The sequence below is a fragment of the Rhipicephalus sanguineus genome, chromosome 1 (assembly GCF_013339695.2).
Source record: "Rhipicephalus sanguineus isolate Rsan-2018 chromosome 1, BIME_Rsan_1.4, whole genome shotgun sequence".
NCBI classification, from domain to species: Eukaryota; Metazoa; Arthropoda; class Arachnida; order Ixodida; family Ixodidae; genus Rhipicephalus; species Rhipicephalus sanguineus.
Genome location: NC_051176.1, coordinates 58,814,839 through 58,839,286, shown reverse-complemented (window position 1 = coordinate 58,839,286; position 24,448 = coordinate 58,814,839). Strand labels below are relative to the sequence as shown.

Here is a 24,448-nt window from a genome sequence, read left to right as displayed (position 1 = left end):
GCAACAGGGCATGTAAAGCAATTGATGCCCCGAAATAGATATGTGCAATGGATGTTCTGAAACAGACAAAAATAAAAAAGAGACGTCGGCAACAGAAGCAGCCGAGCGTGGAGATCAAAATGGTACAAGAGCGTGCATTAAGTGAGGAACATTTAGCTGCGCAGAACAAGGAGGAGTGACAATGTTTCAGTTATCTCACAAACACAAGCACACACATTTAAAAAAAAGTAACATTCGCCACCACAATTCCAAGCAGATGCATTGGATTTGTTATTTCTTGCCTTGTGTTTTCTATATGGACATGTACCAACTGGCTCAAATAAGCGCTCTAGCGCAGTTTTCTGCCTTCTCTCCTTCAATTGTTGACGCTTTCCTCGTTGAAATTCGCGTGTACAGCACATGCATGATGTCTGCGAATTAGTAGCGGCTGCACGTACCTCCTCAGTCTAGCAGCTTGATAAGCAGTAGAATGAGTTTGAGGCGGCCAATGGGCGCGAACTGGCCATCCACGTTGAATTCCGTGGCCTGATTGGCCAGCGCCGGCACTCGTGGAAAGCAGCGCTCGAAGGCTTCGAGCTCGAGTCGCGCCTCGTCCTGGTTCCGAGGGAACGCCACTGCAATGGTGTTGGTCGTCGGACCGAAGCTCTCGCCTAAGCTGCGCATGAAAGGGTCTAGCCGGCTACTCTGCATCGCGTTGAAGATGGCCACCGATGTCACCTGCAGCGCCAGCCCACCGAGGACATTGAGCCAGCATAGGCAGGTGTGCGCAGCGAAGTCCCACCGTAGCGCCCCACCGCTCAGATTCAAGCGGAGATTGCGTGGTGCAAGTGCTGACGACACGCTCCGCCTAGGTGGCGAGGCACGCTTGCAGTAAGCTGCTTTTTTTTGGGTATCCACGAGCTTAATTCGTAAATTGCAAGACGTGCCACGAAGTATTTAATTTTCTAAAAAGAAATGTGCATTTTTCTCATCTTAGCCGATTATATATTTTTATCTTTCACGCATTTCATGTCCCCCGCTTGGAATAATCGAGCACAACTATACGTGGTGTCTGCAGAGTTTTGAAATATATACACCCGGTGCATTTTCTCAAGACTTTATATTGCCTAAAAATGTATTAAAAGAAACACGTCACAGTGAGGCGGGTCTGGCAGTGTTGTTAGCTGGGAAAAGAAAACTGCATAACGCAGCGCCTTCGTGTTGCTGATCAACTAAGCATGCGTTGCTCACTCTCCCCCAGCCTCAAAGGTCGAGGACGAATAGATCAAGCTTGTGTGGAAAGCATGCTATAGCAAGAGCAAAGCTGGTGAGCAAGCTTTGAGCACAGCCTTGCCCCTCTCCTCCTCCACCTATGAGGTCGGGAGAAGAATGCGCAAAGCGTGCATGAAAACGATTCTGTGGGAGGTAATTGTTGCCCTGACGAAGAGAAGTGCTCTTGACGAAACGTTGGCTCCAGCGACATTTACTGTTTAACGATTTCTCGTCAATTCAGGCCTTTCTCTCCGAACTTCTGTCTCGTTTAGGTCCATTACGTAGGCACATATACTCCGGATAAATTTTGACCACCTGCATGGGATTTATTCATAACGTGTACCCAATGTACATGTACAGTACACGCAGGTTTTATTGCGATAGCAATTATATGGACCCTCCCGGTACATTTTTGCCGTCTGCATCGGCGCCGTCGCCACGTTCCGTATAAAGTCCGGAGGTGATAAAATCACCCCGCCCGTCGTACATTCTATATATGTCCGAGTGAAAGAGTTTGAGGGCAGCCGACGATCGTGGCTCAAGCTGTGATGAAACGCAACGGCCAACCTCCATCGCGCGAATAGCAGACATCTCACTGCCTTTGTGCGTGTTGTCGTCTCATCGCTAAGTTTGCGTTGATGCTAGACAGCACGAAGGTCGCTTCGCTCGCCGCAGTTTTCTTACGACTTTCTTAAGCTGGCGTTTTTTAGTTACGTCACGTTGGGTGCTAAAGGAGTCAGCTGATAGCCTTATTTCGTACAGCATTCCAAGTAATTGTTGCTATCGCATTCATTGATTCGCCCTTGCCACTATACTCACCTTTTTTTTCTTTTTTTTACATTTCGACAACATCAAAATGCGCTCCTCACGGCCGTGATTTCATTTTGTGACCTCGTCATCAGCAGCTCAACGTCATAGTCGCTAAGCCATCATGACAGGAGGCTACACTCTCACCTCTACGCGGCAAGCCTACTGTATATAATTGGGCAATCGGCATAATGGCTTAGGTGTTTCAGTACATGTTTTTTGGCCAGTCGAAAGAGTATTTAATTCTACTTCGTTACATATGCTGCTGGGTTTCTAGAGTTTCTGGATATCTAAAATGGCGGTGGGGAACGTTGACGTAGACTTTAACTTGATAAGGACATTATCTACGCCAAGCACACGAAGAGGTATTGCAGTGTATGCGAGTCAAAAGGCCCCTTATGAGACCACATAATAAAAGACCACACCCAGTGAGTTGAGACATTGCACGTTGAGCATATGGGAATACTCAGCTCTTTATTTCAGACAAAGAAAGAAATGTCCTGGATACAAAGTAGGGATGGTAAAATCGATGAACGATTAATCGAATAATCGATTAAACGTCCACAATTAATCGATTAATCGTCATCGATATCCGCCTTTCGATTAATCGATTAAAGCTATTCGATTATTCGATTACGGCACCCCCCCCCCTCCCGCTGCCAACCTCCCCCCTTGGGCGGAGCGCATGACTTCGAGGCGCGCTATAGACGTCAGACTCTGCCCAGGCGGCGCTGCGAAAAACACCGCCACCAGCGCCCTCATCGCAGCCCTGGCACTAACTGGGTAGTGCAAAGAGAGCCGTCCGCAAGCGATTGTGCATAGGCCACAATACATCCCTCCTCTTTCGTTGGTGTCGAGGCGCCGTTTCCTGAAAATCAAGGACCTGGAAAGCTTCTTCCGCCAATCCACGCTTCAGAAACAAAGGAAACTGATCAAAGCGAACTGCGAGTACAATGCAAAATAAGTTTTCGTTATTCCCGCGCGCTGCAACTCGCAAGTACAAGCGAGCATCACACGACATCGAATTCGAGGCAAGCCCTCCGACATCCGTTCTCTAGCGCCTAAATGCGTTAAAATCGGGCATATACGTAATGCCACAGCGATGAAGTACATACACGATCAATTTACTTAGCTATGCAGCTTACGATCAGTGGTACAAAACTCACGCATCCTCAAATGGTCTCTTGATGGTCGTCTTCCGTTTGTGTGTACTGCAAATGGGGATACGTGCGTCCACTTTCGCAGAGTACAACCAAAGGCAAAACCGTGGCCTCCGAGATAGATACGGCAACCGCGGAGGACACGGGCGAAACAAACCTGAAGGTGGTCACCACCAACATTCTGCGATTTACTTGTATGGCGCACGTGTTAGCTAGTAAGAACCAGAACTCTGAGCCTTCAAAACGTACGTCCGCGATGATGTGTTGTGACGACCAACTCGTCGCGGTGTGCGTATCACGCGTCTTCAGACTGCCTCTAGCTGCTCACTTCGTGTTACACTACAAGCACCGCGGTCAGAGCCTCTGCTGAGCTTCATAGTCAAGGTTACCACGGTTCTCCATCAGGGCTATGGAAAACAACAGCAGAGTAACATTATCACACTTTCTCATGCGACCGGCTGTGGAGAACGAGGGTACTTCGCTTACCGAACACGCTCGCAACATCCCATATCCAGCGCTCTCGCCTTTCTTCTTCGTACGACAACTATGGAAATCGGTAAAACTGAACGTTGTTATTCAGTCTTTTACGTCCGTGACAATTCACAACGCAACAGTGCGTCTTTTGCGGCGTTTCTTCGTAGCGTGCGGAGGGGTCTCCTCTGCTGCTGTTTTCGCCGTCGTTCTGGCGAGTGATCCAGCAAGCACTTCACGACGGTACGGTGGCGCGTCCGACTAGCGGAGAGCAATTCACAGCTTTCGTTCTGTGTGTTAAATGCGCAAACACACGCGATATTAAGCTCAATCGTTGTTTCGCACTCGCTAGTTGCACCTGGTCCCATAGCAAACTGTGCGAGGGAGTCGGTCTATGCACTACTCAATACTTCTCTGACAGGTGGCGCCACACGTCTCGGAAACTCCAGACACTCCAGAGTCTGACGTCTATGCTGAGACGCAGATGCCGTGCACGTCGCCTCTCTTTCGCTGCTTTCACTACAGCGCATATTTCTGCGCTAGCAGAACGAGCCCGGAGCTGGCGGCGACCATACCCCGTAGAGAAAGATATGAACTCGCCCTGAACTCCAAGCACTCCCAATGCTTCAAGCCCGGACAGGAGGCGGCTCCGCCCCATCGGCAGAAATGAACTTGCCCGCTTCGCTCCGGCTCACAGTCTACTGCTGCTACTGCTGCTACTGCTACTGCTGCTACTGCCTTCACCTCCTCTCCCTTAAGCTGCTTGAGCGTCGACTGAGTATAGACGTCAGACTCTGGAGTTTCCAAGATGTGTGGCGCCACCTGTCGGAGAAGTATTGAGTAGTGCATAGACCGACTCTTTCGCACAGTTTGCTATGGGACCAGGTGCAACTAGCGAGTGCGAAACAACGATTGAGCTTAATATCGCGTGTGTTTGCGCATTTAACACACAGAACGAAAGCTGTGAATTGCTCTCCGCTAGTCGGACGCGCCACCGTACCGTCGTGAAGTGCTTGCTGGATCACTCGCCTGAACGACGGCGGAAACAGCAGCAGACGAGAGCTCTCCGCACGCTACGAAGAAACTCCGCAAAAGACGCACTGTTGCGTTGTGAATTGCCACGGACGTAAAAGACTGAATAACAACGTTCAGTTTTACCGATTTCCATAGTTGTCGTACAAAGAAGAAAGGCGAGAGCGCTGGATACGGGCCGTTGCGAGCGTGTTGGGTAAGCGAAGTGCCCGCGTTCTCCACAGCCGGTGGCATGAATGTGTGGCTCTGCTGTTGTTTTGCGTAGCCCTGATGCAAAACCGTTGTAACCTTGACTATGAAGCTCAGCAGAGGTGCTTGTCGTGTAACACGAAGTGAGCAGCTAGAGGCAGACTGGAGACGCGTGATACGCACACCGCGACGAGTTGGTCGTCACAACACAGCATTGCGGACGTATGTACGTTTTGAAGGCTCAGAGTTCTGGTTCTAACTAGCTAACACCACGTGCGTCACACAAGTAAATCGCAGAATGTTGGTCGTGACCCCCTTCAGGTTTGTTTCGCCCGTGTCCTCCGCGGTTGCCGTAGCTATCTCGGAGGCCACGGTTTTGCCTTTGGTTGTACCCCGCGAAAGTGGACACGCACGTATCCCCATTTGCAGTACATACAAACGGAAGACGACCATCAAGAGACCATTTGAGGATGCGTAATAAAACACTCCAATGCACAGGAAGCGAGAGATTAATGGAGAATGCAACTGAAAAAGCGAAAATCGCCGGAGCCATTCGCTCCTGATGAACCGAGTTTTGTAGCACTGATCGTAAGATGCATAGCTAAGTAAATTGATCGTGTATGTAGGTACTTTATCGCTGTGGCATACGTATATACCCGATTTTAACGCATTTAGGCTCTAGAGAACGGATATCGGAGGGCTTGCCTCGAACTCGGTGTCGTGTGATGCTCGCTTGTACTTGCGAGTTGCAGCGCGCGGGAATAACTAAAACTTATTTTGCATTGTACTCGCAGTTCGCTTTGATCACCTTCCTTTGTTTCTGAAGCGTGGATTGGCGGAAGAAGCTTTCCAGGTCCTTGATTTTCAGGAAACCGCGCCTCGACACCAACGAAAGAGGAGGGTTATATTGCGGCCTATGCACATTCGCTTGCGGGCGGCTCTCCTTGCACTACCCAGTTAGTGCCAGGGCTACGATGAGGGCGCTGGTGGCGGTGTTTTTCGCAGCGCCGCCTGGGCAGAGTCTGACGTCTATACGTGGGGCTTGCGTTGCTTGCGTGTTATATTGTGTAATTATTACCCATTGGTGGTTATACTGCTACCTTTGGGATGTCATAATGCCGGGCAATCGGACGAGGAGCGCAGTGTGGTCGTTGTTCGCTGAAGATGAGAAAACCAAGACTGCAAGGTGTAATAAATGTGGCAAGCACTTCTCGAAGCCAGCGATGGAGGCTCTAAGATATCACCAGCTGCACGCCCACTCTATTCATGCGCCAAAGAGCCATCTCCCAAAGAAAGGTGGTAACGACGAAGGTGACAGTGTTGAAGAACACTATCCTGACGACACCAATCCGCCTCTTCAGGTAAGTTATCAGTACCTCGCTATTTAGCCAACAGCCATCTCCCGACGACGGGCCCCTCATGTCCAGTGTGCGAAAGGGGGAATTTTCGCACACTGGACACAAGAGGCCCGTCGTCGACACTTTCGAAAGCGGGAATTTTCGATCGTCAGCGCGTCTGATAAATAGATTTGGGTCCATATCCAGCACGAACGATGCCTCTCTAACAAAGAGATATCGGTGTTAAAGCACCCATAAAAAATGTCGATTAATCGATTGAAATTTTCCACCGAAAGCAATTAATCGATTAAAGACTAAATCGGTTAACGATTAACGATTAATCGATTCAAATTTTAATCGACCATCCCTAATACAAAGGCAAAAGGCAGATGTGCTCTGCCTGACGGGACCCTAGCACCCGAATGCACACTCAGAGCGTATGCGACAGAGATAACATTATACGTTGTTAATAATATATACACACGCAGTTTCATACAAGGTGAACAAAATGCATAGTTTTACAATAATAAAGAAAAGTCATGAAACAACAAATAACGAAACCTAAGGAACCTATGACTGCTGCATACATAAGTTGTTAATCTTGAAGACCGGAGAGGAGGCAAGTTCTGTTTTTTTTTTTTTAAGAGTACGGGGACAGTGATTTTTGTATAATTTCTAGGGCCTGTGTATGTCTGTCGAGAAGATGTGGAATTAAGTATGTCTACATTTGGGTTCCTTAGGTGATTCGGACAAGTGGAAATCTGTAATGGCCGTGCCTTAATTTATAAGGCGCATTGCTACTGGATTGCAGTTCAATATATTTAGGAGGACTGAGCTTGATTTCCTTACAAACATGGGAGAGCAAATTCAACAGACATATAACTGATTCACATTTAGAACAGAGTGTTCTAGAAAGTACAAGCCTGTGTGGTCGTTGTATGAAAGGTTTTCGACGTATCGTATCGCCTTTTTCTGCACTGTTATCAACCTCACAAGATTAGTTTTGATTGTCGACCCCCAAATCAATATGCAGTACTGAAGATGTGAATGAATTAGGGTGCAATACAGGGCGTTTCAGACAAAAAGCACCAAGTATTAAAAAATTAACCATGCGCACTACGCGTCTCCAATTAGCGTAGTATTGTTCTGAGCGGTATAGAGCACGTCACAATATTTTCCCGATCCGCAAAGCTCGGTAATTAACGAAGATTGCTTAATTAATTTTTTTAATAGTAACTCTACACAAAAATCTTCAATGTAAAAGTTGTAACGTTTGTTCAGAAACGTGGAATTTTTCACTCTATGGTGAGATAACTCCCCTGCTTAATTTTCTTCCCGCCTTTCTTTAAAGCGCGCGAATTTGAGAAAATACGACGTGACTGCCGCCTAACGCGCGGCGCTTTTAGTGCCCTCAAATGTAAGTTGAACAAATTATCAATGGCTGCTTCGCGCATGGACATCGATTGAACAGGCTGTCGGTGACTGCGATGGACGTTAAGCGACAAAACGAGCATACCGTTTCAACAAGAAAAAATAATCTTCAACGAAAAAGTTCCGATCGTACCTCGGCCTCTATTAGGGGTCGGTCTAGAGAATCATTTTCTTTGCCTTTGTACAAACTTAACTGCTCTTTGGTTGTATCCCCTATGTATCTCTGCTTGATTTCTTGTACTAGTTCTTCTTCGGTACCTTTGTATTTGTGTAGAAGTATACTTAAGTTTTCTCGTTGTGCTGTCTTGCTCGCGTCCGAGTCTATCAGACATCTTAGGAGGTTCCATGTTTTGGAGAAACCTATTTGTTTTTCCATCGCATCACACTTCTCCTCCCATTGTTGTCTGCACAGTGGCTCGGCGTATTTCTCAATATCTTTACTGAGGGTGACAATCTTTTTTCTAAGGCTTTTGTTGTGCTTTTGTTTTATCCACCTTTTTTCTAGGCTCTTCTTTGCTTCCCACATATGTAGGAGCTTATTGTCTGTGCTTTCTAGTCCTTCTGTCTTTGATATGGTCTTAGTTGCCATTTTAATGTTTTGCTTAAGCTTTCCGAGCCATTCATCTAAATCTTCGATGGCATCACTTGCTTCCTTCTCCCTGATTTTTCTGAAACTGTCCCATTTAACCATCTTTAATGCTCTGCATTCCCTTTTACGTGGGCACGCTTTTAAGGTGGTCTCAATAATATAATGATCGCTGCCCATATTTTCGTGTGTGTTGAGCCAATATGTTTCGATTATATTCTTAGTAAATGTAAGGTCAGGAGAGGTGTCCCTGAATACGCTGTTTCCGATCCTAGTTGGGAAGAGGGGGTCGGTTGCTAACGTAAGTCCCTCCTGCTGGGCGTCAATCCTGAGGTTTCTACCTTTGATATTTTCCTTATCATAACCCCAGGCCGCATGCGATGCACTGAAATCTCCTACTATAACAATTGCTCAGCATTTTTTTTCTTTTAAATGCGAAGCATCTTATGGCGGAGTTCAATCCGGTGATGGTGGTGGTGTGCGGCGTGACCACCCTTACTGCGCATGCGCAAACCCTCTCCACACACCTCCTTTCCCCTCCCCCTCTCCTGCGCAATACCGCGATGAGCGCCAGCGCATGCGCGTCCTCCCCCTCTCTCCTCTCCTACGCTCCCCCCTCGCGCGCCTGTCGACCGCGTTCCCCGCTCGCCCTGTGAAATTAACGGCCAGGCTAGAGGGAAGACACGACGCACGTAGCGTTCCTCTTCCCGTTCCACGACGCGAGGTAGGTAGCATGCCCAACGAACGCCAACGGAACGCGATCGTGCAAGTGCTCCGGCTTCGCATCGCTTCATGGTCCCCTTTAGAGGGAGATGGTGTACCTTTTTCGCACCAATGAAGAAACACATCGGAAGGGGCGAGGGGGAAAGCGTAATGAAGGACCGAGATAAAGGATTCACTCACACGTGGCGGCCGCTCTTTCGTAGATTTTTTTTTTTTTTGACGGTACGCCCCTACCATCCCTTAGCGTCCATCGCAGTCACCGATATAGCCTGCTCAATCGACCGTCGAGCGCAGAGCTGCCTTTGATAATTCGTTCAACTTACATTTATTTGAGGGCACTAAAAGCGCCGCGCGTTAGGCGGTAGTAACGTGGTATTTTTAAAAATCGCGCGATTTAAAGAAGCGCCGTGAAAAAAAAAATAAGCAGGGGAGTTATCTTACCACATATTGAAAAATTCGATAATTATGAACAAGCCATACAAATTTCGTATTAAAGATTTTTCTCTAGAGTTACTATTTAAAAAGTTCATTAATCAATTTTTGTTAATTGCCGAGCTTCGCGCATTGCAAAAAATATTCTGACGTGCTAACTGGAGACGTGTCGCGCCTATGCTTAATTTTTTAATACCTGGTGCTTTTTATCTTAAACACCCTGTGTAACTGCCATTTTAAACATTTGGGAACAAGGTTTGTAAGTTTGCGGAATACACCGAGAGACTTTGATATGTTGGCATGAATTTTATTTATATGCTGGGACCAGTCCAAGTGTTCTTCAAAAAGACACCTAAAAGCTTTTAGAAAGAGACACGTTCAATTACATTGTTTTCAAATGTTAGCTGAAGTTCCGAAACATCAGGTTTGTTGCGTGCCTTAAATACAATTATCATTGTTTTACTAACGTTCAAGCTTAGTTTATTTATATTCAACCATAATGATAACTCTTGTAACCCTGTATTAGTTTTAACGTGCATCTTATCGAGATGCATGCCAGATAAGAACACACTAGTATCATCTGTATACAGAACGATATTCACGTGGGCTTGCTGATGCCATTGATTAGAGAGGCTGACACGCTTCAAAATGCTTTTTTTTTAATGCGAAGCATTTCTTAGCGAACTTCTGCGACTTTGAGCGTATCTATCTATCTATCTATCTATCTATCTATCTATCTATCTATCTATCTATCTATCTATCTATCTATCTATCTATCTATCTATCTATCTATCTATCTAGCCGCCTACGACTTTGTGCTCTCCTGGTCGCTCGGTTAATCGAATGTACACAAAAATTGGTATGACGTAACATGACTGTATGACGAACATCAATGACAAGTCATAACATGAAAATCATGACACGCATGTCATGTACAGCATGATTTACATGCCACGCTCATGGTGCGCTGACGGCCGTTTCGCTAGCTTGATATACACCAAAATTGGTGTCTTGTGACGTGACTGCGTGACGAACATAAATAACACGTGAAAATCATGACACGCATGTCATGTACAGCATGACTTACGTGCCACGCTCATGGTGCGCTGGCGGCCGTTTCGCTAGATTGATCTACCCCGAAACCGGTATTGCGTGACGTGACTGTGTGACCAACATGAATAACACACGAGTTAACATGAAAATCATGACTTACGTGCCACGCTCATGGTGCGCTGGCGGCCGTTTCGCTAGCTTGATCTACCCCGAAATCGGTATTGCGTGACGTGACTGTGTGACGAACATGAATAACACACGAGTTAACATGAAAATCATGATTCACATGTCATGTACAGCATGACTTACGTGCCACGCTCATGGTGCGCTGGCGGCCGTTTCGCTAGCTTTATGTACACCAAAATTGGTATCTTGCGACGTGACTGTGTACCCGAACATAAATAGCACGAGTTGACGTGAAAATCATGACACGCATGTCATGTACAGCATGACTTACGTGCCACGCTCATGGTGCGCTGGCGGCCGTTTCGCTAGCTTGATATACACCAAAATTGGTGTCTTGTGACGTGACTGCGTGACGAACATAAATAACACGTGAAAATCATGACACGCATGTCATGTACAGCATGACTTACGTGCCACGCTCATGGTGCGCTGGCGGCCGTTTCGCTAGATTGATCTACCCCGAAACCGGTATTGCGTGACGTGACTGTGTGACCAACATGAATAACACACGAGTTAACATGAAAATCATGACTCACATGTCATGTACAGCATGACTTACGTGCCACGCTCATGGTGCGCTGGCGGCCGTTTCGCTAGCTTTATGTACACCAAAATTGGTATCTTGCGACGTGACTGTGTAACGAACATAAATAGCACGAGTTGACGTGAAAATCATGACACGCATGTCATGTACAGCATGACTTACGTGCCACGCTCATGGTGCGCTGGCGGCCGTTTCGCTAGCTTTATGTACACCAAAATTGGTATCTTGCGACGTGACTGTGTAACGAACATAAATAGCACGAGTTGACGTGAAAATCATGACACGCATGTCATGTACAGCATGACTTACGTGCCACGCTCATGGTGCGCTGGCGGCCGTTTCGCTAGCTTGATCTACGCCGAAGTTGGTATTGCGCGACGTTACTGTGTGACGAACATAAATAATAGGAGTTAACATGAAAACCATGACACACATTTTCCTCAGTGACATACAAGACGATGTATGCAGCTCTTTGCTGGCTGCTTCGCATTACATAGATTCCCACAATGCGTGGGATCTGCCGGCTTCTTTTGCTGACAAGACAAAATCAACGCAGAACACGTGCAGAGCTTTCCCTGCTTCTTTCTGTATTTGTTTATGATCTTCTCGCATATATCGCTTTGGTAATTCTGCGACACACATAGGTGCACATCGAAACGACTGAAGTCAACCCATCTAGCGCTGTAGAAAGGAGGCCGCACTACAGAGGGCAGAAGAAAAAAAGATTAGAAAAAAGAATAGCCGTGGCGTTTAACAAGCTGATCTAGTGGCAATTAAACTCAGTAATGGAAGAAAAGGTTCTCTCCAAAACGCCTATTAACGTGGCACGCATTTCACCTTTATGACCTTGCCGGTGGCTTCCTCCTTGAAGCAGGAGTTGGCGACGTCAGCCTCCAGGGTGCCTTCGGTCACGTGCAGGGCCTGGAACATGAGCACGCCGGGCAGTACGTTATGGAAGACGGCGCCACTGCCTCTGCCTCTCGATGGAATGCGGGGACGTGGCCAGGTAACAGGCAACCCTGCCGGCGGCAATCCAGCGGCGGGTGCAACTGCCGCGTCGGGTGCTTCTGCTATGGCGGGTGCTTCAGCCGCGGCGGGTGCGTCTGCTGCGGCGGGTTGTTCTGCCGCGACTGGGGCAGCAGCATCAGCAGTAGCGGCAACCGGACCGGGTGGCGCGGGTCGTGGTGGCGTCGGCTCGCCTTCGGAAGGGCGCCCCTGCACCTGGCTGGGCCCAGGCGACGACGGGCTGTGCCGATCGTGTATTTATGTCACACAAGACAAGCACACTGACGCTCACGCACGTTTCGCAGGCGACTTGCTGGAGAGCCGCGTTGTTCCCCTCCTCGTTATCAAGCAGCTATCTTTCTACAGTTGCAAACCGACAGTCACTATGTATATTCGCTTTTTTTTTTTTTAACCCGTACCGAGCAGTCTTTTTCACTGATTCTTGCGAGCGAGGTTCGAGACTAACTCCAGACTTTCTACTCCCAACATTTTCATGCAAGTAAAGAGCTCCTCTCTTTCTTCTGAAAGTCCTACGACGGTTATTTGAACTTGCTGTTAGGCTAGTTGGTAATATGTCATCTTCAATAGTAGGCGCAACTTGGCACTCCATCATTTACGTAGACATTCACACGTACACGTGGGCGTGAGAACGTGCGTGTGTGAATGTGTGTGTGAATGAAAGAGCGCCAAGTTGCGCCTTGTTTTCAAGATGACAAAAAAAAAAAAGAGTCGTACGACGGTTTTTCCATCTTCTACGTGGTATCATTGGAGGGGCCGTTTTCCTCCGATGTGTGGACTGCAGCACTATAGTTTAGAGATATCAGTTCTCGAAGAAAAAGTGGTCACAAATATGGATGCCTGATGTGATTAATAGACTGGTGAACCGGGAAACGTCAGCCCGGAGCCCCACCTTTCGACTAAAGTACTTGCTTTCACCTTGCTCGAGACCGATACCTGTCCTTCAAACCATGGTTTCAATAGCTCATCTCCTTCGCATTCATCGCGTGAACCGTTCGAGTGATGAAAACAGACAGACGCGCGGTACAGCTTATACTGCATTCATTGTGATCAGAGAGCACGACGAAAGTCTGTTGGACGCTAGAGCTTCACCCGTCCCAATTACCCGTGTCGTCCCCGCTAGAGCAGGTCGCATGTTCCTCGACTGTAGTGCTCACCCTGTGACAAGACTTTCCGGCGGTGGTGGCTGCTGTCGGCCGTCATCTCTTGCTGCAGGTCGCACGACTGGCTCGGCGTGGAACAAAAACTCGCCAAAGACACCTTCGTGCGAGTTGTCATCGGAGTCGTCGGCCGTTCGGATGAGCTCGAGCTTGAAATATACGATGACGGAATCCCCAGGGAGTAGCTGGCGCACGCAGTCCACCACTGGACACGCAGAGACATGCACGCATACCGTAGTGTGTTCGCACGCGCTTGCACCATAACTTACAGCGTTCGGCAGCACGCTACAATCATACATTGTTAGGTATGCTGACAGGCAACCCCCACCATATGGGACCATGCGTGCATGCACAAAGGTGGGCATATAGACCTTTCAAACGAGGGCTCCCTCGACGCCGCCATGTTTCCATTTATCTATACAGGGACGTGCATATGTTCCGTTTAGAATATTGAAAAAAAAAAAGATTTCGCGCTTACCACTGCTTTATTCTAGCTCAAATTTCGCCGGGTTGTAGCATTTTGAATGTCCGGATCTTTCAGTGTAACAATTACCGCTAATGGATACTTGACTATAGTTTCAAAGACAAAAAAAATAACACCTGATTTTGTTAGGGCGAAGGTAGCTGTGCAAGACGCCGTTAGCATAAACTTGTTTTTCCTTCCGCCGGCCACTGCAGAAAATAACCATTCTCTGATGGCTGTCGCGTAAAGAACATGTCATCACCATGTTTTGCTGCATATACCTTGGATAAATAAACTTTTCTTCTTTTTTTTTCTGCGTAATACAATAAGGCGCGGCCACAAATCGAGTCAAAAAGAGAGCCGACAGTATCCCATACCAAAAACATTACATGGCCAATCTATTTTCCGCTGCTTGCTGTATAATATGAATCTCGGAGAGTAAGCGAAGCTTGCGAAACGCGATACCGAAACTATATAATACGTACCAATTTGCTAAAGCGCGGGCGACCCCCATAGTTCGTCAAGGGCGACGTAAAGAAGTACTTTTAGCTGAGAATCAGGTGGGCTATATGACAAGAGGAATTTTCTTTCTGTCTTATAACGCAACGCGATGGTCCCTTTAATGCGGAGCCATCAATTTCTTCCGATCCGTTCGTATCGTGTAGCTAAAAACCGTAACTCAGGCGAGTGCTTGCGCGGACGCGTTATGCAAAGAAGTGAAGGCGCCCGCGGATGCGCAGCTATATATATAGAATTAAAGTGACCGCGCGAGCGGTCAAATTTATGCGCTGAAGAAAGAGCTAAAACAACGGAGAGCACGTGTATGCATTTAATGGTACCAAACACACTATTCCTGGTAAAATGTTCCATCTGGGGGACCGTCATATGCACAGTATACTCACGGATTCAAACGCGACATCAGTCTTTTTTTTTTAGTATAAGGACTTGTATGCGCAATTGCTCGATATAGCCCCGTCATGCGGCGATGAATCTGGTCTCTAAAGATAATGTTGGCTCTGATCTACGGCGATATGACCCTAACGGAAGACGGTAGAAACGAAAACATGTGCATTACTTAGCCCTAAATTGTCCTATTTCAATCCGTGAGTACTGTACGTACGTGGCATTTTTTAAGTCATTACGCATACATTCTGATATAGGCGTTTGCATCGTTGGTTCCAACCGCAATATTATATAAGGCCGATAAACAGCTCGCACGAGTGCTCCGTACTGTAGATACGCCAACTCGTGCATGTAGTCGGGGGTTCTTTTTTGCCTGTATAGTTTTGTTATCATCAGTGGTTCAGAGCGACACAGAATTATAATGAAGCCAGATGTTTTTAGTTATATAGCTAGGTGTGACGCGAATGTTGAAATCATCTGCTGCAGGGGTATCCCGTTAAGGCATTATGAACGTACGCAAGGTACTCAGCCTATATCTAGGATTTTTTATAACTTCTCTGCCAAAACGGCACCGACCATTTGAAATCATTAATGCCCGACCAACATAACAGCGCTCAAGTATTCAGCGTGAAATTCGTATATAGGTAAAAAGGGCGCTTGGTTTCCGGCACCTTTTTTTCTAGTGGCATGAACACCGAGTGACACTCCTTGCTATCTTCCAGAACACCCTGTCGAGCGCCGGTGCGAGTTGTCCAAAAACCCTGATAACAATGAAGACGCATATAAAACGGATGGAATGGGTTAAGCTAAAAGGGTTGTATATGATACAGTGACAATAAGGTGTGTCACAATGTGAAATTCGAGTCATATAATTAGCAGAAATTAACAGCAATTACATCTCAGAAAGCCATCGGATGGGGTTCGCTACGCTAAAGGACTGCGAACACATGTCTTGTTGACGTCACAGCTTCACCTAAGTTTACTCAACAACCGCTGCAAGTGACACTCCCAGAACCCTAAGTCTCGCATTAGGGTTTCTTCAGGTTTTTTTTTTTTTTCATCCAAGTGTTATTTCTAAAAACACCATGGTCTAAGATGATTAAATGTTTGTGCCCTTTTAATAATTCAAGAACGAGATGTTGCGTTATTTTCTCGCGGAGGCCCACGGTGGCCATTGTGTATATAAATAGCGCAGACTTACCATGCCGGTCCTCGTTCAGGTCGGCGTGATACGATAGAAACACCAGCGACGGCCTCATGCCGGCCAGGCGCGCGATGTTTCGGTAGCGAGCGAACTTCGAGCACAGGATTTCCACGCACGCGTGAAGCCTGCCTGGCGCTGGCTCCTCGATCGGCTGCTCCGAGTCCTGTACGCGCGATCACACAAACACGCATGGCTTTTGGCACAAGTATGGCAGCGGGCAACAGAAAGTCGGTGCATGGCACCTCGCACTTGAGCTCGTTGGAAATGGAGCAGTTTTCGGTCACATGCGGGTGTAGGCCGAGGAAGCCTTCATTGGGCAGGTTGGTTGCTCAGCGAGTCACCGCAATTGGGAAGAAAAAATAAAAGCAAAAAAAGAAACGCCGGCACAAGGAGACGCTGACAAAAGTAAGGGGTAAATTCCGCTATTTCAAGATATCATGCGAGTTGCAGTGAACGAATCGATTCAAAATATTTTTTACAGTCGAACCCGCATATATCGAACTCACAGAAAATCTGACATTATTCGATATATCGTATAATTCGATATAAAACTTCTAAATAAATCGCCGCATTTTCGAAGCGAATTTCGGTGCGCAAGTTGACTTCACGGCACTTCTTCCGATAATGCAAAGAAGGCGGCTTCACGGCAAAGCGGGGGCGATCTCTTTTTTAAATGCGAAGCATTTCTTAGCGAACTTCTGCGAGTTTGAGCGTATCTATCTATCTATCTATCTATCTATCTATCTATCTATCTATCTATCTATCTATCTATCTATCTATTATCTATCTATCTATATCTATCTATCTATCTATCTATCTTATCTATCTATCTATCTATCTATCTATCTATCTATCTATCTATCTATCTATCTATCTATCTATCTATCTATCTATCTATCTATCTATCTATCTATCTATCTATTTTGTTTGTTTTTTTAGTTCTCAACGGTATGTAGGGATGTGTGTTGTATGCAGGGACTGGTTATACGTGAGAAAATACGGTGTAGATGTAATCAGCGCCTCAACACCTTCATACGCAGCTGTACGTACTCGTCAGAGTCGGGAGCCTCTGGTCCACCTCGGCCTAATGTCGGCCTTGTTCTTCACTACCGTACTCAGCGTGCTTTTGGGATACTGCATGCAGCGGCGAACGTCAGACTCCCTTTCTCCACGTTCGACTGCGTTAAACATCGCCGCCTTTGCGGAAAACAGCAGGTTCTTCAGTTTTACGGCAGCTATCGCGTTAACAAAATGAGCGGAGACTCGCGCGGAAGCGAATGGCGACCGCGCACGACGGCGAGGAATCATGGGAGAGAGCACGGGATGACAAGCGGTATGTAGTTTCTACTCGCTCAGAGCGACGCCCCTCTAATCACACAGCTCCCAAATGCATACGGGAAAGCCCCCTTCCGCGAGAACAAGTCAACTTTCTGTGAGACAACGAGATGGCGAGTTGGGCTAGTTGGTAGAGGTTCGTGATTATTGAGAGAAAGTCAACTTTTGGGGGCGTTTCGCAGTGCCTGATGTTCGAAATATGGAGTGCTTCGGCTATTTTTGTTCGATGTAGCCGTAGATTTTTCCAACGCATTCGGACCTTAAAGCATTGTAGTGTTCGAAAAGTAGTTCGATAAAAAGGATAGTTGAATTCACCCGAGTTTTATATTGTCTGGTTTGACTATATAAGCTACCTGGAAGAGGAGGGGCGCGGGGTTACATTGTTACCGACTGTATCCACCTGAAAAGGCCAAATTTCGATGCCATAACATGCAGTTTTTCTTATCTGCTCGAAATAATAAAAAAATTTATACGGTTATCCACTGCAATGATACGATCATGAAGCATCAGTTTTAAATGCGAAGCATTTCTTAGCGAACTTCTGCGAGTTTGAGCGTATCTATCTATCTATCTATCTATCTATCTATCTATCTATCTATCTATCTATCTATCTATCTATCTATCTATCTATCTATCTATCTATCTATCTATCTATCTATCTATCTATCTATCTATCTAGCCGCCTATGACTTTGGGCTACGAAATTGGTATGGGGTAACGTGACTTTATGACGAACATAAATGACAGGTCATAACATGAAAATCATGATAGCCATGTCATGAACGACATGATTTACATGCCACTGCTTTGGTGCTCTTGCGGCCGTTTCGTTAGTTTGATATATACCAAAATCGGTATGGCGTGACAATAGTGTATGACGAACACAAGTGATAGGTCCTAACGTGCAAATCATGACACGCATGTCATACACAGTATGACTTACATGCCACGCTCATGGCGCGCTGACGGCCGTTTTGCTAGCTTGATATACACCAAAATTGGTATCTCGCGACGTAACTTTGTGATGAACATAAATAACAGGAATTAACATGAAAATCATGACACGCATGTCATACACAGTATGACTTACATGCCACGCTCATGGCGCGCTGACGGCCGTTTTGCTAGCTTGATATACACCAAAATTGGTATCTCGCGACGTAACTTTGTGATGAACATAAATAACAGGAATTAACATGAAAATCATGACACGCATGCCATGTACACCATTACTTTCGTGCCACGCTCATGGTGCGCTGGCGGCCGTTTCGCTAGCTTGATATACACCAAAATTGGTATCTCGCGTCGTGACTGTGTGACGAACATTAATAACAGGTGGTAACACGAAAATCATGACATGCATGTCATGTAGTGTATGATTTAGATGCCACGCTCGTGGTGCACTCCCGGCCATTTTGTTTACTGGATATATACCTAAATTGGTATGGCATGACAAGAGTGCGTGACGAACATAAATATGCAGGAAAATTTGCGCTAAACTAGAAAAGGACAACACAAAGAAGGAACACTTAAACAGATCGAGCGCACACTACCAACTGTTTTTATTGAACGTAGAGAATCAGTTAAATAGGGAACCCCGAACTGCGCAGACACCCCGTGGCTGCGCATAGAAGCACAGACACATCGAGGAACATCACGTGTTAACGCACCTTATTCATCAAAAAAGACACTTCTGCGCCGTAGAGCGCTACCGAGGCCTCACTTACACAGCTATCTTTTTTCCCTTTAATGAAGAATGCTTCCAAAACCTCCCGAGCACACGTGTTTTTGCTACGTCCAAGTATTTTAGTCTGTTGAAATCGTGCTTCGCATCCACAGGCAGCGCAGTGAGCTGGCAAATTCGCCATTTCTTTATTTTTGATTGACAGCTGGTGTTCACGCGCACGGTCATTTACGCAGCGGCTTGTTTGGCCCACATAAGACCTGCCGCAGGAAAGCGGTATCTCGTACACCACTCCTACATCGCATTGCACAACCGGGTTGGCATGCTTTTTGCCCCTCAAGCCCCTCAAGACGTCCTGATCAACGAACATAAATAGCAGGTCATGCATCGTATATATATATGTAGCAGAATATATGTTTCATTAGCATGGCATATACCAGATTATACACGCATGCATGTATGACAATCTCGCGATATATAGCGAACTAGATGTCACGACATGAATGACTTCATAAGCCTGAATGACAAACAATACGATGTATGCAGCTCTTTGCTGGCTACTTCGCATTATCTCGATTCCCACACTGCGTGGGATCTGCCGATTTTTTAGTTGTGCCAATGCCCTCAAGCCCTTGAAACTCACAGTACATGCTCATATTAGCCGAAAGCATAGTGCCAGTGACACCTTCTCTATGAATTTTTTTCACCTATATGAAGGGCAATAGTCGGTTAATATAATAGGGGCCATTTTTACAAATTATTTTCCTTCGGGCAGCATATAATGGGGTTATATCTATGGGCCCACTGATTCGATAAATTTTCCATCCGCTGCGTTGACATAAACACTACAATAATTCATGCGGCAAAAAGAAGGGCTAAAAAAGGAAAAGGGCTAAAGAAAGGAAAGGAGGGCTAGTTGGATAAGTGATATACTTCGCCCATTTTCAGCGCTTACGAGAGAACAGGAAGAAATTTAAAACAGAAAATAGGGTAAGTAGGACGCCGTTTCTTCGTAAGCGCTGAAAAGGCATGACGCTACCATGTGCCGCCTGGCAGGCGTGTTTCTCATTCGACCCCGCCCCTTCTACGGAAAGCCCACAACGCGGTCACGTGACGGATCTTCCCTTACAAAAATCAATTTAGACAGTCTATAGACTGTCTAAATATATTTTTGTAAGGGTTATTTCAGGAACATATATAGTCTCGCAAAGTTTGGCACCGTACATGAGTCACTGCAGAGTTATTTTATCTGTATACACTTCCAGATAGTCCCGTAAACCAGTGGCCGGATTTTTTTGTTTGTTTTGAAGCTGCCTGACCTGTGGTTGCATGAGTGAAGAAAGCGTTGGTGGCCCTAAAGGCGTGTGTAAAGCCTCTAATCTTATGCGGTGGAAATCAAAATTCTGCGAATACAGATAGAGGAATCTGCAGATTCCGCGGCAATATTGAACAGAGATCAGGTATACATCTAACAGCTTATTTACTAAACCCTTTCAGCCTCCATACGTGCTTGCATTACATTAAACCTGAAAAAAGCTGCGGTGGCCGAGCATCAGGTGGTGTTTTGTCCTTTCTTTACTAAGAGAGTGAGGCTTTGGAACACGATGTCGGCACCTGAATGATCTTTCTTCGTCTACAGAGTTGATCGGCTCTGAGAGGTAATTAACGGCAATGGAAGAAGGAGTCGGGTTCGCTATCCCTGCACAGAAGGCCGCAACTTCAAAATCTGTACCTGGCTTTTCTTGTTTGGAAACAAATCGTGCTATAGGTGTCTGTCACTCGCAGCGTTCAAGAAAGCTGTTACCCTTGACGCCGAAAAATCCAAGTGCGCAGCGGGACACAAGTTTGGGGTTTCTGAACGGATAATTCGGCAGTGGCGGCTGTAGCGTGACCAAATTTTCACATGTGACGTCAAGCGCCGAGGTTACCGTGAGCCAAAAAAGCGGAAATACTGCGGCCACACTTCAAACCCAGCAGGCGCAGTTCCTGAAGAGGGCTGGCTTGACGATTACTGGAGGCCCTAACTTTCCGCGATCAGGTATTATTCGATTCGAATTTGAACTCGAATATTCTCGACACCTTATTTTCTAGCACCTCTGCGTAAAACACTAATTCTGCAATTTTTCGCGGAATCGCGGAAAGCTATAGTCTCTAGGTGTGTGTATGTGGGCAGCATGTGGCTCACCGGCGTACAACAGATGGAGACGGAGATGAGCCTCTTCTTGAGCCGAGACAGGGCGACCGACTGCCACAGGCGGTTGACCTCTGCGCATGTGAAGAGGTCCTCGGTGCCCAGGCAGTCGAACACGTTCTCCACCACAAAGTCATTGCCGAAGATGTCCCCGACGTCCACCGTTGACCCCGACTGCTCATCTGTAACGGACATTGTTCTGATGACTGTTGTTAAACGCGCGGCAAGAGCGCCACCATCCACGAGGCCCAACGGTGCATGCGCGCTTTCGGCACCTTCTTCCTCTTCGCGAATAGAACACACGCGGAAGCTTGGATAAAGCGTTTCATTCGCAGAACATATATATATATATATATATATATATATATATATATATATATATATAGAACACATGTATTTGCTGGTTTTATGAATAGTTGTTTTCTTTATCGCAAGTATGGAAAATTGTAGAGAGCCAACAGCATCTGCTATCCAAGAACGTATCTAGCCTGCTTTGTATAACATGCATGTTATAGACCTTCAGAGAACCAACGCAACTGCAGTTTTGTATGTGTAGGCTCTATGCACCATATTCCATACCTCACCCGCACGCAAGAAACATGTACTGCGACTAGCAATACATCAAGGTCTGGTTGGGAGCGCCGTGAAGCGACTATGACCAGAGTTGGAGCGTCTCAACGACTCCATATGAGACCGTTAGCTTACGCAATCAAAAAAATTCGATAACCCTTGCCACCCTGGACGTTACCACTGAATTGCACCACCGATATCGATGCCATCAGTACCCCAGGTGGCACCAACGTGCCGATGCCACCACTATCGATACCAGCAGTACTGAGTTGTCGCGAAGGTGTCACGGGCGCCGGCGCGGTCGGATGACGGGTGACCTTCGGGTTACCCGAACAGAGGTAAGCCCTGAGGGCTGAGCGCAACGTAAAAGGCACAAACTCGACGTTGTGGAAGTTTGTGACACCAGAAGCTGTGACAGTACTCCTCATGTGTGCGGGGCAAAATATTTGCGGAGGCGCGAGTTTTGGCTGACTTCCTTGTAGCATGCTAGTTCCCATCACAACAACCACTTTATTCTGCCTTGAACGGCTGAAAATTAAACTTACAGATGGCTCAGCAGAAGAAAAACGCAATCGTACCCCCAAGGCCGTAACCATGATTTATTTCTTCGCAGGGGGTGGGGGGCCCATGGGCGGAGGGTCATGGAGCACGCCCTTACATGAATTTGAAGGGTAGCTGGGCAGAAGGAGGGGGAGCATGCGCCCAATCTGCCAGCCCCTGGCTACACCCCTGGATCTCGCTGCTGGGTAGCTGATTTTGGCTGATCTTGAAGGTAATGATAGGACAATGATTCAGGAACACAAAGCCAGTCTTTCCGGTAACTTGATTTTTAGGGCTAGTAATTCAGCGTAAAAGACAGGTGCGTGGGTTCACCGTAGGTAGAAACGAATAGAAGCGTGTTTACGGTTGGCAAGTAGGAGGCGTCTGGGAAGAAAAATGTATACAGGCTGTATCTTTTTAAGAAAATACCGATTTTTTATAAAAAATGGCATGATAGTCAGGCACTTCTCGTCTTGGCACATGAATTCTGCGTCGAAGCGGAAATACACTGCCTCACCTAAAGTTGTGTTGAAATGATTAATAAACCAAAACTCGATAATTAACTGTTAAATTATTCACGTCAGGGCAGTTGTCATGTGGAAATGTCCTAAGACGTAAATATTTATGGGATACCGATTATTTTAGAAAAAAAGAACACGCGTAATTTGAGATAACGATGGAAGCGCCGAGTTCTGATAAAGGGTTTGGCTAGGCATTGCAAGGCTTGGCTATGCGCAGCGTAGAACTATATTGATTGAAAAAAGTCACAGTTTCGCCGCAACGGCGAAGCAATGAATGCGATAGCAATAAATTGGAATGTAACGCGAAGAACGGAAAGCAGCTCAAAATTGCCAGCGCGTCGCTCGAGCCCAAAGGACGCACCAAAAGAACGCACACGGGACGAGTGCGAACTATCATGCGTCAAAGCTCGACACTTGAAGCGCACTGCTCAAACATAAAGCAGGACGCACGAAACGAACGAACAGGTACGCACAGGACGAGCGCGGACTAACTGTCACAGTTGTTACTTATTTCTGTTTGAACAGCGCGCTCCTTTCGCAAACGCGGCCGCTGCAGCGAGCGAAGTTACCTTCGTACGCCCTGTGACTTCAGCGCGGACATCGCGGGGAAAGCCCAAGACATACCCCCGCTACACCCCCCCGGCCGCCCCTTCTTTCCTCGAGATAAGCGCACAAAGGCAACCACGCCCTGCAAGGCGAAGATCAACGGCGTTCGCAGGAGCGGGGCGACGATCTTAAAGCGCGCCCCGCGCGCTCTTCGCGCCATCTCGGTGGTGACCAAGTAAGCATGCTGAAGTAAATGGTGCATATAAATAACTCGCCGTTAGCATGCTGATAGACTGCACTCTTCGTGGCCTAGCAGTCTAACGACGCGCACTGCGAACCGAGAGGTCGCCCGTTCGATTCCGCGCGTCAGAATGTTTTAGGAGCTTGCTCCTTATGCTCGCGCCATGTCCGTTGTCGCCGGCGTGTAAGCTAGTTCTCATTGGTCCCGCCATGAACGCAGCTGCGCTCTCTCCAGTGATTTTAAGAATGCTAACTAGATGGCGCACCGCCGCTCAAGGCGGCGCACACCACGCTCGGCGCAAGGGCCGCTCCTCTCGTTTGGCGCGCTTCCTTTCTCTTCGCCGGGAGCTCACTCAGTGAACACTCTTTGTTGCCGCTCGGCAGCATGGATACCCCAGCCAAGGTAGCAGCGCGGCAGGCTCGCCGCCAAGACCCTGCGGTGAGAGCCCGGGAGGCCGAAGCGAAGAGGGATAATGTATATATATAACACGTTGTCACGTCTATATATGATGGTAGTGGAATGTGTACGGAGGATCCGCGGGTTCCCCGATCATCTCCGAGCAAGCTCCTCTAACATCATTCACTTCGTGGATTTGGCGGTGATTTTTTTCTGAATTATTTTTCTTGGTGGCTTTATATATATATATATATATAATATATACATATATATATATATATATATATATATATATATATATATATATATATATATATATATATATATATATATATATATATATATATATATATATATGAGGAAGGAAGTGTCCTTGGATCCACTCGAATCAATGCTTTGCGAAGTAGAGGACGTGCAACACGAAAACTTTTTATTAATCCGACGTTTCAGCCGGGGACCGGCCTTCATC

General features: G+C 46.8%; 1 protein-coding gene across 1 annotated transcript; it reads right to left on the bottom strand.

Annotated features, from left to right (window-relative positions):
• Positions 1-370: 370 nt before the first annotated feature.
• On the bottom strand, positions 371-21,360 carry LOC119385530 (uncharacterized). Its single transcript, XM_037652951.2, has 5 exons — positions 21,160-21,360; positions 15,953-16,118; positions 13,383-13,590; positions 12,040-12,448; positions 371-717 (listed from the first exon to the last, which is right to left on the bottom strand). Exons 1-5 carry the CDS (start codon positions 21,358-21,360, stop codon positions 442-444), a joined length of 1,260 nt encoding a protein of 419 aa, XP_037508879.2. The 3' UTR covers positions 371-441.
• Between the last annotated feature and the right edge of the window lie 3,088 nt (positions 21,361-24,448).

Coding starts and splice junctions, on each gene's coding strand:
- LOC119385530 (XM_037652951.2), bottom strand. CDS start 21,360: ATGTCCGTTACAGATGAGCAGTCGGGGTCAACGGTGGACGTCGGGGAC. Junction 12,449..13,382: donor CCGGAAAGTCTTGTCACAGG/GTGAGCACTACA, acceptor CGATCGGCACAG/CCCGTCGTCGCCTGGGCCCA. Junction 718..12,039: donor CCACCGGCAAGGTCATAAAG/GTGAAATGCGTG, acceptor CTGGCGCTGCAG/GTGACATCGGTGGCCATCTT.